This window comes from Danio rerio, chromosome 3 (genome assembly GCF_049306965.1).
Source record: "Danio rerio strain Tuebingen ecotype United States chromosome 3, GRCz12tu, whole genome shotgun sequence".
Classification (NCBI taxonomy): Eukaryota; Metazoa; Chordata; class Actinopteri; order Cypriniformes; family Danionidae; genus Danio; species Danio rerio.
The window spans coordinates 31399196-31417111 of record NC_133178.1 but is presented as its reverse complement, the minus strand read 5'-3'; the positions used below and the strand labels follow the sequence as shown (position 1 = coordinate 31417111).

The 17916-nt window shown below is 35.6% G+C and overlaps 3 protein-coding genes across 8 annotated transcripts in view; 2 read left to right on the top strand and 1 right to left on the bottom strand.

Moving 5' to 3' along the window:
* mmp25a (matrix metallopeptidase 25a) overlaps positions 1 to 10281 on the bottom strand; it is a 35600-nt gene extending 25319 nt beyond the window's left edge. For all 6 annotated transcript variants that reach the window (XM_073944593.1, XM_073944596.1, XM_073944595.1 and 3 more), the window contains exon 1: positions 10186 to 10281. In XM_073944593.1, the coding sequence (XP_073800694.1) occupies positions 10186 to 10254 (69 nt within the window). In that variant the 5' untranslated portion in view covers positions 10255 to 10281. The remainder of the gene's footprint in view (positions 1 to 10185) is intronic.
* Positions 1599 to 5407, top strand: LOC141381221 (uncharacterized). The gene is made up of 2 exons (XM_073944599.1): positions 1599 to 1664; positions 2701 to 5407. Exon 2 carries the CDS (start codon positions 2887 to 2889, stop codon positions 4327 to 4329), a length of 1443 nt encoding a protein of 480 aa, XP_073800700.1. The 5' UTR covers positions 1599 to 1664; positions 2701 to 2886; the 3' UTR covers positions 4330 to 5407.
* On the top strand, positions 8226 to 17894 carry tspan4b (tetraspanin 4b). The gene is given in 8 exon segments (NM_001082807.1): positions 8226 to 8719; positions 9927 to 9996; positions 12724 to 12915; positions 15277 to 15351; positions 15460 to 15555; positions 15630 to 15743; positions 17299 to 17382; positions 17465 to 17894. Coding segments are annotated over 7 exon segments (699 nt in total). The 5' UTR covers positions 8226 to 8719; position 9927; the 3' UTR covers positions 17534 to 17894.
* The last annotated feature ends 22 nt before the right edge of the window (positions 17895 to 17916 follow it).

The following is a 17916-nucleotide window of genomic DNA, read 5'->3' as shown; positions in this document are numbered from 1 at the left end:
CAAACCCATCACTGGGAAACACCCATACCCTCTCATTCACACACTCATACACTACAGACAATTTAGCTAACCCATTTTACCTATAGCGCATGTCTTTGGATTGTGGGGGAAACCGGAGCACCCAGAGGAAATCCACACCACCATGGGAGAACATGTAAACTCCACACAGAAATGCCAACTGACCCAGCCAGGGCTCAAACCAGCGAACTTCTTGCTATGAGGCGATCATGCTAACCACTGCGATTCCCAGTTATTGTTTTACTGATGCAATATTTTTTTCTGGCTTTGTAATCTCCAATCAGCACAATCAGTATAACAACATTTTATAACAGACATCAGAAAAACTATAAGGTGAATGAGGAGACTGATGTGACTCCAGAATGATAAACAATGCTTTTCATTCTTCGGAAAAGTGAAGGGAGGCCCGTTTTAACCACGGAAAATTTTGCTAATCTACTGACAAATCAATCGGTTCTTTCCAGGTGGTTTTTATAAAAATTCCATTCCTTAAACAAAATAAATAAGCACACACACATACAAAATAGGTATTTAGGTGAGTTTTCTTTTAAGTAAAAAAGGACATTACTTTTTAAGATGGAATATAAATGTACATATTTAATGCTTACTTATTGTTTTAAACAAACAGCACTGAATACAGAATCAAATCTTAAAGCAGAATTCCCCCCCCCACCCCCCCACCCCCCCCCCCCTATAAAAGGTACACAATGACAGCATGTGTTGGCACTATCACTCGCACAGGACTTGCAGTGACTTGCCCGAAAAATATTCTAGGGGTGAAATGCACTGATAACACACTGTCTTTGTAAATCTCAGAGTACTGTATTGCTCTGGTAAAGATTATCATATAAAATAAACTGAATTAAACACCTAAACATTGCTTTAGAAATGACTGTGAATCAGCCATCTTGAAGATGCAGTCCTCTGATATGCTCAAGTGGTGAAAAAGAGACTGACAGACAAACTAAGAAGGTGTCAAATCCTCAAAAAGAGGAAATGTTAGCGATAAGTCTTGTTTTCTAACTAAATAGAAAGAAAAAAACATAATTCTCCAAATCATGAATGTAAAAATGCACTCTCCTGTTATTGCAATCATCATTGGCAAATACTATGTTCAATTTTCGATATGTTGTCATTTAGATTGTGAAAGATGCAGGGCAGGACACCCATCCCTCAGAACAGTTTAAGCAAACGGCACTAAAGGCACAAATGTTCACACTTCTCTAAATGTTCAATATACCACACCCAACAAACACGCACTCACACATCTACACACAAACACTTAACAGCAAAATAGTGCAGACAAAGCACAGAACCAACAAAAAAAAGTCAACAGACGCTGTTCACAGCTTCCCATTACAGCCGGGCTTCTCTTTTTGTACTTCAGCTTCAGATAATAATTAATATATAAACAAACAGATTCTTGCACGTTTTTAATCTTTCAGCTGCAGCTTCTCTCGCCCAGATGCAGAGAGTGATATGACATCTTTAGAGGGAGGAGAAACGAATGAGGGCATGTAAGACTGAAAGAGAGGAAGAGAAATTAACAGGATATAGGTGTGCACCGCATGTATGAGTGTGTAGATTTGTAGATGTGCAGTTTGGTGTTGGTGGTGGTCGGAGCTTTCAGTGACTTTACTCTGAAGGTAAGTGGAAATCGCATCGCACATATTCATAGCAGGACAAATTGTAACCAGTTTGTGGCTGTGATGTTTTAAGGTGTTCAAGGAGAGGTAGACCACTCAAAAAGGAAATTTAAGCAAAATTACACTACATTCAGCTTGGGGAAATATCAAATGTCATGGTGTCATTCAAATAGCCCTAGAGTAAATGTGGTAGGTGTGCACTGAACAAGCACATACAGTATACCTCTATTCTGGCAATCACAGAATGTGTAGCTCATCTGGTAGGTAGAACATTTCAAATCTTTGAATTCAAAGTCTTGGGGATCAATCCACAAGAAAGTCACTTTGGATTAAAGCATCTGTTGATTTAATTCGATTAAATTTATTTCATGTATTTAATTCTGACTACCTAAATGAATAGTTTCTTGCACACTCACAACCACAAAAAAAGACTGTGAATAGAGGCTGTAGAAATTCAACTGTGCCATTACTTTAATATTTTACATTTATTAAAACATTAAATTATAAAAAATATTTCTTGATATTATTTTTGATCAAGTAAATGCAGTGTAGATTCCTATAAGTGATTAACTTATAACAAAATACAAACACCCAGCCAACCCTTCACTTCTTAATATAAAAAATAAGGTAACACTACAATAAGGTTCATTAGTTAATGCATTTACTAACATGAACTAATCATGAACAACACATGTACAGCATTTATTAATCATAATTGAACATTTACTAATGCATTATTAACATCCAAGTCCATGCTTGTTAACATTAGTTAACGCACCATGAGTTAACATGAACTAACAATGAACTACTGTATTTTCAATAACTAACGTTAACTAACATGAACAAATACAGTAGTAAATGTATTGTTCATTGTTTGTTCATCTTAGTAAATGCATTAAGTAACATTAACTAATGAACCTTATTGTAAAGTCTGACCAAATATAAACTTAACCAATTAAAAATATGTACATTACAATCAAATATGGGTGAGTATTTGGTTACTAACTGTCTTTTTTGTCTTGTGTCTTTTTTACAGTAATGTCATTTCAAAGCTGATATCCCTCGTGCGACACTAAAAGACAGAGAGAACAAGAAAGGGGAAGAACAGGGCTGTGTTAAACTTTCCGGTCCAGATACACGCAAGATTACCTCAGCAAAACACCAAACAAGCACAAAATAAGCAGAATTTGTTTGGTTGACTACTTTCTATAAATGAGTCTGGATGCTTTCTGCATTTTTGATCACATTCGCAAGCCTCAAAAGTGGATCATCAAGAACAACAGCAGCTCAGCTGAGCACATACTTCATACAAGCTACTACTTTGAGCGGCTTTCCATCCAGCGTGCACATCATGGTGCTCGTCTTTAGAAATCTGCTACTGTTTCTTGCTCTCGGGCCCTGTTTCAGGTCCACCAGTGCACAAGAGTTTGCAGTGACAAATGATAATATCACCACCGCATTACCTGATAATATCACCGTGGAGGACACAACTGTTCTGTCATCATTTTATCATGTCACCGATGAAGCGATCAGTTCTGCACCAGTAGATCTTGTCACAGATGTACAGACGGAACCAGACACATATGATCTGCAGACCACACTTGCGAGCACAACAGGCACCATGCAGGAGACAACAACTATGAATACTACACCACTCGGCCCTGTTATTCAACAAACAACACCAGAATCTGCTCCTGAAACGACGGCAACAGCTGAAATTCAGCTGACCACAATGACCAGCATTACTCTGCCTGTTTATATGGAAACATTAATGACTGAGCAGAAATCTCCAGAAGCCACAACCACTAGTCAGTTTGAAACAACCGTTTCCTTCAATGTGCCAATGCTGACCAGTCCTTCAGAACGTCCAACAGATTTCATCACGACAAGAGCTTTGGCCATGACGACGTCTGATTCAACAGAAGATCCCTCAACCAATATGATTGAACTTCCTACACATGAGGTTTCAAGCAAATTGTTAAACCCTGTGGACAACAGCACGACAACCCCCACTGAAACTCCAACATCCGCTTCACAATTGACTGAAAATGAGCCTATTATAAATGGAGTGTTACATGACAACACAGTCTCTGAAGATTTTATGCCCGTCACAAGTGTTGTTAACGTTAAGCAAAGTACTTCTCATGAAGAAACCAACTGGTTATTAATAATCATAGTGTGTGCGATTGCTGCTTGTGTGCTATGCGTTATCGTGATACTGTTCATACAACAGCGAAAGAAAAAGGCCTCTCGGACATTTGGACCAGCCTACATGAATGGACAAAGCAAACGGTCTAAGAAGAAAAAGGGGGCGGAGGATGACAGGTGGGCGGGGCCTGTGAATCTGGAGGCGGGAGCTGAATATGATGCTGACGTCCAGGAGGGTCTTCTGCATAACGATGAGAAAAAGGACGGAGACGATGTGGTGCTCAGTACATTCGCCACCATGGATGAAGATGCCATGTCTGATGGAGGAGTGGGTGGAGAGGGAACCAAAGAGGCTAAGAAATGGGAGGAGCAGGAACCTATGCCTTTCATAGATGAAGATGTGGATGAAAATAAGGTGGGAAAAACACTGTCCGAAAATGGGAGTTCGAAGGGAGACGGGAAAAGTGAAGAGAACATGAATGGAGGAGAAACGTTCTGTCTTACCACGGCTGTCTAAAAGTCTTCTGGGAATCTGTATCTTGTATGTGTGTAACGTTGCCATAAACACGGACTATATCTTACAAATGTGTATATATTATTTGATTATCATGCTGATTCTACTTCAGATTTGTGTATAATACTGAAAAGCACAGGTGACAAAACACTCAGTAGTGTGAACGTATGAGGTACAAATCATCAATTTTTAAAGCTAGCATCTTTCTGTTGATTAATACAGTGAATTACCTTGACCATCTGAATGATTAGCTAAATTTGCATTGGAAAATCTAGCAGTTGTGTCATTTGCTATTGAAATTTAGCAAACAATAGAGGGGGAAATGTTCCCAACACTCAAATACAAAATGTCTGAATGAATTAGATTTATAATAAAAATGCATCTATTCAAAATGTTTGCTATCGATGTGGACTTCACCTGCTTTCTCCCAGTTCACACAGGGATGAGATTAGTGACAACACAAGTATATTTACTAATTACAGCAGACAATGTTAATCTTCAAAATAACCATGCAGCAAAGATTTTCTGACATTATGAGAATGAATTCACAAAATATGCAATCAAATGACCTAATATATAGAGGGAGTTTCTGACTTTGATAGAAATTATGTGTGTAATTGAATTAAATCCATTGAATTTTAGTAAAGTGTTCTTTTTTAAAGAACATGGGTTAGGAAATTTAAAACAAGATATTTATTCTGTTTCATTACCAAGCTGTTTGTGAATGCAAAAGTTCTGCCATACTAAAATTGCATCAAAAAGATACTGTCACCTAAAACAGCGAAAAATAATTCTGACCAGTTCCAGTTTAACGTTAATAACTAATCTATGTAGATTCATACAAATTTGCATATACATTAATGAACTGGCAGTATTTGCTAACTACCAGTAAACAAGGTCTGTTTTTACACTTCCTGGGTCTATTGACACATTTTAACTTTTGTGTCAATGACATCACTGTTGCAAATGAAACATTTATTCTAGTGTGACTTACAAAAACTCCTGCTATCGTCACTGAATGAATATGTTGCATTCCGCTGTGGTAAACCCAGACTAATAAAGGGAGTAATCCAAAAAGAAATTGAATGAATGAATAATTGTTGGGGTGATATTGTAGCGAAGTGCTTCTAGCATAAAATATAATAAAAGGCAGATATTCAGTCACAGATATTGAATTATCTAATATGAAACAACATTAAACACTAAATAAACAAAATGCAATTCATGTTTGTTAATGCTGTTAAAAAAGCAATATCTTTCACGTGAATCATTTAAAGTCACTTGTTTATTCATATGTTTACACAGTAACAAACCATTAAACCACATGCCACCTTTAACTCCAATATGGTGAAACTGTTATTAAACCACAAATCTCATGTATTCCAAAATGTAGTGCCTGTGAACTGCAGCAATGTGACTATTGGATGCACACACTGTGATGTTCTGTTGATACTGTGCAGCCAAATTAATGTATAATGTATTTAAACCAACGATCAAAATTTTTTTGCCATGTTTTCAAACTATTTAACAAAAATTAGCTAAAACTAGGGCTGCACAATATATTGTTTCAGCATCGATATATAGCAAAATGTGATCATTCGCAGTAGTCACATCGCAGGATGTGCAATGTTGAGTTTGTATTACAATATGTCATTTGCATGTGTTTTTGAGGCCTTTGACTATAATGACTTTAAAAGGCATAAGAAATTGTATCATTTTGTATTTTTAATAATGATTAATTTTCCAGAGTTATTTTATCTTTATTATTTAATTACAGTGCTTAAATTATTTTAAGACTCAGATAACGTCACAACACTCTATATTTTAATTACATCATGTTCTTTATTGTATTTATAGATTGTCTACTAGATTTTATGCAGATGCACACTGCAGAACCATCCCAAATCCATCTAAAATGATCAATTCTTTCCAACTAGAAATATTCAAGTCATCTGGTGAAATTGTATTGATATCACAACTTATATCACAGAATAACAAAATATCACAAAGTTAGATTTTTCCAATATTGTGCAGCCCTATAGCTGAAACTAGACAAATCTGGAGATTTTTTGGGACAACTAAACCGTTTTATGTTCAATCCACTTAAATTCATTAAGTTACCTTAATTGATCTGTGTTGGGAATACATGAATGAATTGTGTGGAACACTGAATTTTTTACAGTGAAGAAAACTTATTTAACAGATTTAAAACTACTCTATGCCTTTAAGACTTCCTTACCCATTTGTGACTTCATATCTCAGTGTGAGAAGAGATCCTTAATATAGATAGCTACAGATACATTTTTTTATTTTTATATCTAACACACATGCTGCATTTGGGTGATGCGGTGGCACAGTAGATAGTGCTGTCGCTTTACGGCTAGAAGGTTGTGGCTCGAGCCTCGGCTAAACCAGTTGGCGTTTTTGTGTGGAGTTTGCATGTTCTCCCTGCGTTCGCATGGGTTTCCTCTCAGTGCTCCGGTTTCCCCCACAATCCAAAGTCATACGGTAAAGGTGAATTGGGTAGGCTAAATTGTCCGAAGTGTATGAGTGTTAATGGAAGTCTAAGAACTGTATGGATGTTTCCCAGAATTGGGTTGCAGCTGGAAGGGCATCCGCTGCGTAAAACGTGCTGGATAGGTTGGCGGTTCATTCCGCTGTGGCGACCCCGAATTAATAACGGGACTAAGCTGAAAAGAAAAATGAATGAATAACATGCTGCATTTTACTTTCACAATGTTCAAAAAGGGTGACACGATGGTGCAGTGGTTATTACTGTTGCCTCACAGCAAGAAGGTCACTGGTTTGAGTCCCAGCTGGGTTAGTTGCCATTTTTGTGTGGAGTTTGCATGTTCTCCCTGTGCTCCGGTTTCCTCCACAGTCCAAAGACATACGCTATAGGGGAAATGAATAAACTAAATTGGCTGTATGTGTGTGAATGAGTGTGTATGGAGGTTTCCCAGTATGGGGTTGCAGCTGGAGTGGTATCCGCTGTGTAAAAAAAAACATATGCTAGATAAGTTGGTAGCTCGTTCCACTGCGGCGACCCCTGATTAATAAAGGGACTAAGCCTAAGGAAAGCCTAAGATTAAGGAAAATGAATTAATGAATGAATGTTCAAAACGAGGCACTCTGAATAAAAATGCCACAAATGACCACAAGGTGGAGCTCCTGGCAAGATTAGTCAATTATAATGTGGCAGGCTCGATTTAAAAAGACAGTTCATCCAAAAATAAACATTTCCTCCCACTCCTCACACTTAACTGGTTTTAAACATTTATGAATTTTTGCATTCTGTTGAACACAAATGAAGATATTTTGAAGCAGTCTTTAACATCCATGGTAGGAGTAAAAATACTATGGAAGTCAGTGGCTGTTTTTTCCCCTACATTCTTCAGCAAATCTTTCTTTGTGTTCAACAGAAGAAAGGAACTCAAATGTGTTTGGAAAAAGAAAGATGAGTAAAGGACGACAAAAAAATGATACACAAATTCATAGATATCTAACACACACATGTAATGTGAATATGATATATCAGCATATATGCAAACCAGAGAATCTCTCTACTCTTCTAACTTTTACTACATCAATGATTTCAGCTAGGAATGTTAAAAACAAAAAACATCTTTCTAAAAGTAAACTACAAAGTTCTAAAGATTAAACAGAACGACACACAAAGGACTGCAGAGCATCAAATGTTTCTGCTGACCACATTCATCAGAATTGTTTGGACAAAACCAAAAGAAATAGGGAGGGAGAAAGAATGAGAAGAGGAGGGTCTTAGAAAAGAATGGATTCTCTGGAGGCCAGCGGGAGGAGGAGAGAGGGAAAGAGTGAGAGGGGAGGGCTGATAACTACATCTGGAAGTTATTTGGAACAAGAGAGGGAGGAAAATAGCTGATAGAAACGATAAAATGCCAAAGAGAACCAGGAATTAGCAATTAAGACTAAGAGAAGAGACTAAAACCCAAACAAATACACTGATTTTGTTTGTGTTACCAAAAAAAATAAATATATTGGAACTTCAAGAGGATTCCAGAAGATAAATGACAGGAGTCTGAATGAATTATACAACAAAGAAAAAAAGTTTGTGAAGAATTTTGTATCCCACGAAAACTCCAAGACTGATATTTCATCACTTCAAAGAAGGCTTTATGTTTTTTTTGCACCTTATGAAGACTTAATAACTACTAAAAGAACTGGAGGAATCACGTCTGTGATGGGGATGATAATGTCGATGAAGAAATAAAGCAAGATCTCATGAAATTTATCAGAACAAAACAACAAACTGACAATACCGGAAGCTTTGCATTCAGGACTAAGTGAAAACTCAACTCGGGAAGGTTTTTTGAATTGCCTGTCAGTCATTTTATCGGTCTCCATCTAAATCAAGGTAAGGCAACTATTTCTGCATTAAGTTTACGTACATATTTGAATATTATAAACAGATATTTGTATATAGTTTATGAATCACTTCACGAATCAGCAGACAAGAGAAAACAATGGCAAATGTTATTCACTTTTCTAAGTTTATGCAAACCTGAGATTTTCTAAACTAGAGGATCGTTTGTGTTTGACATTTAGGTGAGGGAAAAACACTTTGTGAAATAGAAGAGCCAATAAAAATCACATTCTTCAAGCTAATGAAATTGATTTCTAAGCATTTACAAATAAGACTAATTCCAGCAGGCACACAACATCACAAGATGTTAATATTAGGTTAGATTCAGGTCATGACGTCAGGTGACCAAAATTAAATGTCTACATTATTTTGACGTCCAATAACAAAGTCACATTACACATTACACATAACACACCGTGTTGATATCAGGTTGATTTTAGGTTCTGTTGGAAAGTGACCAAAATCCAACGTCTGATAGATGTAATAGTAACGTCCACACAACGTCAAGGTGTAACATAATTAGACGTTGATATTTGGATGATTTTAGGTTGGACACTGGACAATGACGTCAACCTGATATTTCTTTCCTAACAAAATCCAATGTCCCCACGACGTTGGGGTACAACGTCAATATGACATCATGTTGACATCCTGTACCTACAGGGATGGTACAATTAGGTTTCTAAGTGATCTTAACATCCACATTTTAAATCACACACACACACATGGTGCCAATTTCCAGAACTATTACTGGCATTCCAGTGAAATAAGATCATACATACATATGCAGTCTAACTTTAAGGGGGCTTAAATGTTTACATTTTGACCTATAGTATAATCTGTGGTCACATGAGGCCCACATTCTGTGGTAAAAAAGGGCTAAATAACCCCAACCACTATTATGCTGCCTTGCATTCATGGAAATATGAAGTTGGAGGTGTAATTAAAATGTCAACAGTTTTCTTTCAGCTAGAAGAGTACATGACTGCCCTTTTTACAGACAGGGCACATAATGGCTTTAGTTAATGCTATCAGAAGCACAACACAAGGGTGGATCTTCCTGTCTGGAAACAGCACTTCCTCTCTATGCTAACGTTTCAGAAGAGTGTGAAAGTTTACACACGTTAAAAGCACACACAATATGTTTATATATATCGTCATTTGTTGATTTAGTCCTGTTTTCTTTTCTTTCACGCAGAATGTCTGTCTCACGAGGTTGCCTCTGCTGCGTGAAGTACCTCATGTTTGTCTTCAACCTCATCTTTTGGGTTAGTTTTGCTTTACACTTCTGTCGAAGTTTAGTTTGGCAGATTGCAGGACATTCAGCTGAATTTAATCACTAATCAAACCACATACGAGTTGATGGATAAAACACGACACTGTGCTAGCTTATTTTTTCTTTTGGACACAAGTTCAGGACAATAAGATACCCAATACTGAGTAACTAACACAAATACCTGTTCTATTTTCTGTCCGCCATCAAAAATAGTTCTACGAAGTCCAGGATCAGCTGTCAGAAGTGACATTTCTTTCTGAATGAGTGAGAATCCTTTAACTATCTGAATCAGTTTTAACGAATTAATTGAGCAAACTTTCAATGTTTCACCCTGCTGCTTGTCGCCACCTTCAGGTTGTAATCAGTGTTGGTTGTAACTGTGTTTACAGTAATTGAATTACTTGTCATCTAAAAAAAAGGAAAAATGAGGATTTACTCTACTGATAATTTTTAGTAATTTAATTACAGATGTATTTGCCTTAAATACTGTAAATAAATTCAACAGTTCTGAATTCAGTTTAAAGAAACTGAGCAATTTAATTTTTGTGATATTTTTGCAATAATTTTATTGCAAATTTGGAATAATTTTACTTTTCAAATAAAAACATTGATCAAGATAAAGAACTGAGGCAGAAATTAATTAATGACTATATATAGGGCATATATTTAGAGTAGCAGAATGCTTATACGTACTTAATGTGTATTTTTCTTTCTTTTTAATTTAGATCATTTCTATAATAATTCAATATTATTTAAACTAAGAAAACTACATTTGTCAGACATTTGCACATGCTCAAGAAACAATAAATAATGTAAGAAACTCATCAATGAGATATTGAAAGATGAGAGATTATTTGTATTAACATTTTTCACTTATTTATTCATTCATTCATTTTCCTTCGGCTTAGTCCCTTTATTCATCAGGGGTCCTCACAGCAGAAGGAACCGACAATTATTTAGTTTATTCTATTCACCTGTACCACATGTCTTTGAACTGTGGGGGAAGCCGGAGCACCCGAAGGAAACCCAAGCCAACACAGAGAGAGCATGCAAACTCCACACAGAAATGACAACTGGCCCAGCTGGGACTCGAACCAGCAACTTTCTTGTTGTGAGGCTACATCGCTACCCACTGAGCCACCGTGTCATCTCACTTATTTCTGATTTAATTAATTATTAAGTCATAAAACCACGTTTTAGGACATCCTGCCATAATGTAATGTTTAATAAGCTACATGTTGTTACAAAGAATAAAATGTGGTTTATTTTATATTGATGTTGTACAGATCGATGAGATAAACAAGTCAACAATAACTAAAAGTAATCAAAATCATTTTGCATATTGTAGAATAACTAAAGATTGTACAACTGCTAATAATCTGTATAAATTTTGCGATGGCAAAACTTCAGATGGCTTATATTCTACTACCCCCTTGCATTACCTTACATTTGCCGCTATAGGTGATTGCAAGCGTTTTCATCTGATCCTCTCTCTTAGCTCTTGTAACGTATGCGTCTACTTTAAGCAACATCACAGAAGTGATAATCAAAACCATAATGCTGAGCAGCAAGCATGAGAAGTGGTTCAACTAGCAGAAATACAACATAGTTTATCAGCTTAGGATCACTACACGTTTTTTGAAAATATATTGATTATAGCCTACGATTCCTCTAGATTTAAACAATTGAGTTTTACCATTTTTAAATCCATTCAGCTGATCTCCAGGTCTGGTGGAAGCACTTTTAACTTAGGATTTATTATTGAATCTAATTAGACCATTAGCATCTTGTTCAAAAATAATAATAATAATAAAAGACTTTTGATTATTTAAAGCTTGACACTTCAGCAGCTTCGTTGTACTAAGTCAGACGGAAAATGTAAAAGTTGCTATTTTAAAGTTCAATATGACTAAGAACTAGACTTTCATTCCGGCGTAAGAAATCAACTAATTTTGCTGCCGTACCATGGCTGTAGCAGAAACAATAATAATATGCTGATACTAACTGGCTGGGTGCTGGGGACAAGCCATGTGTATTATCTTTGCATCTGCTGCAGTCATGGTACTGCAGCAAAGTTGTTTGATTATTACGCCGGAATAAGAGTCTAAGAGTTGTAACTTTGTAACTACAGAAGAGATGAGCTAGGAATAGGAAAATGATCGAAACTCATCAGTTATTTTTTTACAGAGATTGACTCAAAGAATTTAAATGTGGTAATACTCAACTGTTTAACTCTAGGGGAGTTAATTAAAAAAATGTGGTGTTTCTTACCTAATTTTTTTATTATTCACATAATGCTAATTGTAAAAACAGAAATGTATTGACTAATATCAACATGGATGTTTATATATATATATATATATATATATATATATATATATATATATATATATATATATATATATACATATATATATATATATATATATATATATATATATATATATATATATATATATATGCGTTGTATAAGTGTAATCTGTTGTCATTTTCAGGTTCTCTGCTATTTTGGCACACTATAGTAAACATTAATGAAGGTGATGCCTAATGTTTTAAATTGTTTTGAATGTAAAAGTCATGCTGTCTATTTGAGTTTATGAAGATCATGTAGGCCTACACATGCCCTTTAGATTGACCTAGCTTCTAATAACACTGAGACGAAGTCCCTAATATGAGCATGATGAGCTGTTATTTTCCTTTACCTGTGTTGTTTGTGCAGTTAGGAGGATGTGGTTTATTTGGTGTTGGAGTTTGGCTCGCCTTCACACAATCAGAGTTTTCATCTCTACCACTGTCCTTCCCTTCACTCTCTGCTGCCAACCTACTGCTCGTTGCTGGGGGCGTTACCATGGTGACAGGATTTCTGGGATGCCTCGGTGCTTTGAAAGAGCAGAAGTGTCTTTTGTTGACGGTACGGTACCTGCATGCTTACTGACAACAGCAAAACAAAGAAAACATTTAAGTATCATCTTCATCTTAGATGTTTGTGATTCTAAAGGATCCTGTAACACTGAAGACTAGAGTAATGGTGCTGAATTCAACACTATTATGACAATAATAAATGACAATTTAGGCCACATGTAACAGTTTTCACTATATTACTGTATACTGTATTTCCCTATTTTCAAAAACATTAGTCCAGTTTTTCATATGGTATATTAATTTGTAAAATTAAAAATTAAAAAAAAAATAATAAATTATACCAGCTTATTATTTGTTTGGACAGAAGGATGTTCATCAAGGATCATCTTTCTTTTTTATGTTTAGGATTTTAGGATCATGTAACACTAAAAACAAGAGAAATGGCTGCTATTTTTTAATAGGAATTAATAACATTTACATATATATATATATATATATATATATATATATATATATATATATATATATATATATATATATATATATGTATATATATGTATATATATATATATATATATATATATATATATATATATATATATATATATATATATATATATGTATGTATATATATATATATATATATATATATATATATATATATATATATATATATATATGTATATATATATACACACACACACACCGGCCACTTTATTGGGTATACTTTACTTGTACCTTACTTGACTCGGACCCCCTTTTGCCTTCAGAACTGCCTCAGTCCTTTGTGGCATAGATTTAACAAAGTACTGGAAATATTTCTTGTCCACTTTGACAAGATAGCATCCAGCAGTTGCTGCAGATTTGTTGGCTGCACATCCATGGTGTGAATCTTCTGTTCCACCACATCCCAAAAATGCTCTATTGGATTGAGATCTGGTGATTGTGGAGGCAATTTGAGTACAGTGAGCTCATTGTCATGTTCTAGAAACCAGTCTGAGATGATTCACGTTTCATAACATGGCACGTTTTTCTGCTGGAAGTAGCCAACAGAAGATGGGTACACTGTGGTCATAAAGGGATGGACATGGTCAGCAACAATACTCGGGTAGGCTGTGGCAATGATACAATGCTTAATTGGTACTAACGGGCCCAAAGTGTGCCAAGAAAATTTCCCCCACACCATTACACCACCACCACCAACCTGAACCATTGAAACAAAACAGGATGGATCCATGCTTTCATGTTGTTGATGCCAAATTCTAACCCGACCATCCGAATGTCACAGCAGAAATCGAGACTCATCCGACCAGGAAACTTTTTCCAATCTTCTATTGTCCAGTTTTGGTGAGCCTGTGCGAATTGTAGCCTCAGTTTCCTGTTCTTAGCTGACAGGAGCGGCACCCGGTGTGGTCTTCTGCTGCTGTAGCCCATCTGTCTCAAGGTTGGACGTGTTGTGCGTTTAGAAATGCTCATCTGCATACCTCTGTTGTAACAAGTGGTTATTTGAACTAATGTTGTCTTTCTATCAGCTGGAACCAGTCTGGCCATTCTCCTCTGACCTCTGGCATCAACAATGCATTTCCACCCACAGAATTGCCGCTCACTGGATATTTTCTCTTTTTCAGATCATTCTCTGTAAACCCTAGAGATGGTTGTGCATGAATATACCAGTAGATTAGCAGTTTCTGAAATACTCAGACCAGCCCATCTGGCACCATGCGTGATGCAGTTTGAGCTGCAGCAGATTGCCTTGACCTTGTCTACATGCCTAAATGCATTGAGTTGCTGCCATGTGATTGGCTGATTAGTCATTTGCGTTATCTAGCAGTTGACCAGGTGTACCTAATAAAGTGACTAGTGAGTGTAAATGAAGCAGAAAATGTTTATTTGAAATTGTAAGTTAAAGGCAGCTTAGAGGAGCATGTGAGTTTTTTCAGAATTATTGACAAAGTTTTGAATGGTTTGTATTTCTTTAATTATTAAAAGCACATTTTTTCTTATTATTTATTTGCGTTAATAAATAGGGACATTGATTTAAGTTCCCAGCTCTGATGTTCCTCTTTGTGAAATTATTAATCAACATAAAGGAGAGCCAATCATGGTGTTAGCAGAGTTCTGAACATTTATTGTATTTTTTTAATGGAAAAATTGTATGTTTTTTTTTTTTCAAACTTAAATCTAAACGTTTATTGGATCTTGGTAAATGTGCACAGAATAACACTAAGATCTCTTGTGAAACTTTAGTGAAAAAACACCAAAATTGTAAATCTTCAAATATTCTGCTGATTCTCGTTGCTGCCGAGTGAAGAACTGTGATTTTCTTCTTATGCCTGTCAGAACCCACCATGTCTATTTTAAAAACTCCTTTCATTCATGTGTGCTAATAGTAAATTTCTTGTTCTTTCAGTTTTTTGTGATCCTCTTGATTCTAGTCCTGACAGAAGTTGTGCTGATTTTGGTTTTGAGTTTATATCACGAAGAGGTAAGAGACAAGCGTCTAAACCCTGGAAACATTTCAGCCTTTCCTGTCAGGAAACACTTTGCCTCTACTTCCTGTTTATCCGCTTCTCTCTCTGTTTTGTCCATTTAGCTGGACAAAAAAGCCAAGGATGACCTAAGAGAAGGAATGAAAGGCTACAGCAAAAATGACGGACTGCGGAAATCCTGGGATAACATGCAGATGATTGTGAGTTGAATGTATAGTAGTTGTGTAACCGAAGGGCCGCCGATTCAAAGTGAATCATATTCTGTTTCATTCAGTTCAAGTGCTGTGGCGTGAGCAACCACACGGACTGGCACAACAAAACATCCGATGGCAAACTCCCTGGGTCCTGCTGCAGTAACGATCCTTCAAGCTGTCGTCACTGGGAAGAGGTCAGAACATTTTTGGGGTTGTGGGGTCAACTAAGTACCACACATTCCTCAATAACCCCAAACTGCTGGTAACTGCAAACACATGCTTTAATATAAAATGAAAGCCAGAACAAACCCTGCAACATGTTAATGCTCTGTTATATGCAGAATTTTATATATGAATTTCCTAACATATTCTATCATCATTATTTTAACATTTTTATGCTTTAGTCTGAGTAACAGATTAGCATGTAAGTGTTTTATTTATTTATTTTTTTTATGAAGGATCACGTTACACTGAAATATATTCAAAAACTCAGGGGCAGATTTAATGATTTGGGGGCCCTAAGCAATTCCAGCCAATTGGGCCCAAAAGTCTTAAAATGCACCTTTTTTGATGTCCCCCCCCCCCCCCCTTCTTCTCAATTTCCTTTTCTACATTTTATCTTAATGCTAAATAGAGAAGACATGTAAAGCATCTTGTAAAACTTTTGAATTGTTTGTTTTCTTAAAATTAATTCACAATTCAAAATAATAAATGAACTGTTTCGTTTTTTTGTCTTTACTGACTTGACTGCTGGACTGCTCTATGATTAAGGGCGGGGGACACATTTGCGCAGATGTAATAATTACATCCAAATAAAATAATTTTATACCCTCACCAAACAAAATATGATCGAAAATTAAGTTATATATAATTAATATATATAATTTATACTTCTAGGTATTTATTTGGGGGCCCTCAGATTTACTGGGGGCCCAATCAGCTGCTTGCTTATTGGTTAAATCCGCCCCTGCATGATTTAGTTGAAGTCAAAATTATTTTTTAAATATTTCCCAAATGATGTTTGAAAGAGCAAGGAAATTTTCACAGTATGTCTGATAATATTTTTTCTTTTGGAGAAAGTCTTATTTGTTTTATTTCAGCTAAAGTAAAAGCAGTTTTAAATTTTTAAAACCCATTTTAAGGCCAATATTATTACTGTCATCATGACAAAGATAAAATAAATCAGTTTTTAGAGATGAGCTATAAAAACTAATACGTTTGAAAATGTGTTGAGAAAATCTTCTCTCCGTTAAACAGAAATTGTGAAGAAAAAAAAAAAAAAAAAAAACGAGGCTAATAATTCAGGGGGCTAATAGTTCTGACTTTAAGTGTATGTTATATGAAAGTTGATTATAAGCTTGATGTCTGGTTTGTTAGGATATTATAAGATAGATTTGTTCAGGATTGATAGGATAAAATCTGTCTGAGATGCAACTATTCGAAAATCTGGAAATTGAAATTTAAAAATAATCAAAATACTGAGTAAATTACATTTATATTTGTCAGAATTCTTTGCAATGCACATTAATATTCAAAAGCCTAAACGTTTTGGTGCAATTACATTAAAAAACTTACTAAATATATAACATATAACATGATATTTACTTAATGTTCTAATGATTTTGGCATAAAAGTAAAAACCAACAACTATGACCTATACAATCTATTTTGGATTTATTGTTAATTTCATTTATATCCAATTTTGTGATCACTGACTACATTGTGTTTTTCCTTTTAAACATATCACAGCCATGCTATGAGAAAGCCAAGCAGTGGCTCCTGACTAACATCACCTCAGTGCTTGGTTTTGGAGTTTGCATTGGAATCGTCCAGGTATTTACAATCTCTAGTTTCTTGCATAATCTGATTTAAAAATGCACACAGACTATAATGCAACTGCGTTTTCTGCCTCCAGCTTCTTGCTTTGGTGTTCTCCATGCTGATGTACTGCCAGATCCTCAGAGCAGAAAAATACATGGACTGACCCCTGCTGATGAAAAAAATCAATTCTGAATGTTTAAGTGGACTTACTAGAGAACTGGCCTATTAGAAAAACTGGGCAAGATATGCACATTAACATAAGTTAGAGTGCTGCACTTAGGAAAATGAACCTTTACCAAAAAAAAAGAGAGGCTAAAGAATTTATTTGTACTAATGAAGATCACATGAACATAAATTGAATGTATACTTTAGGTAGAAAATGAGGTAAATCCTAGTATTATTGCACTCTTTGTTAAATACCCTTTGTAACTGCTCACAGTGAACTTGCAATCAAAGTAAATTTCCAGTACATGTTTAAAATATGATGATTTGTTATATTAAACCCGTTACATGAATATTATTAACCCCCCTGTGGAATTTTTTTTT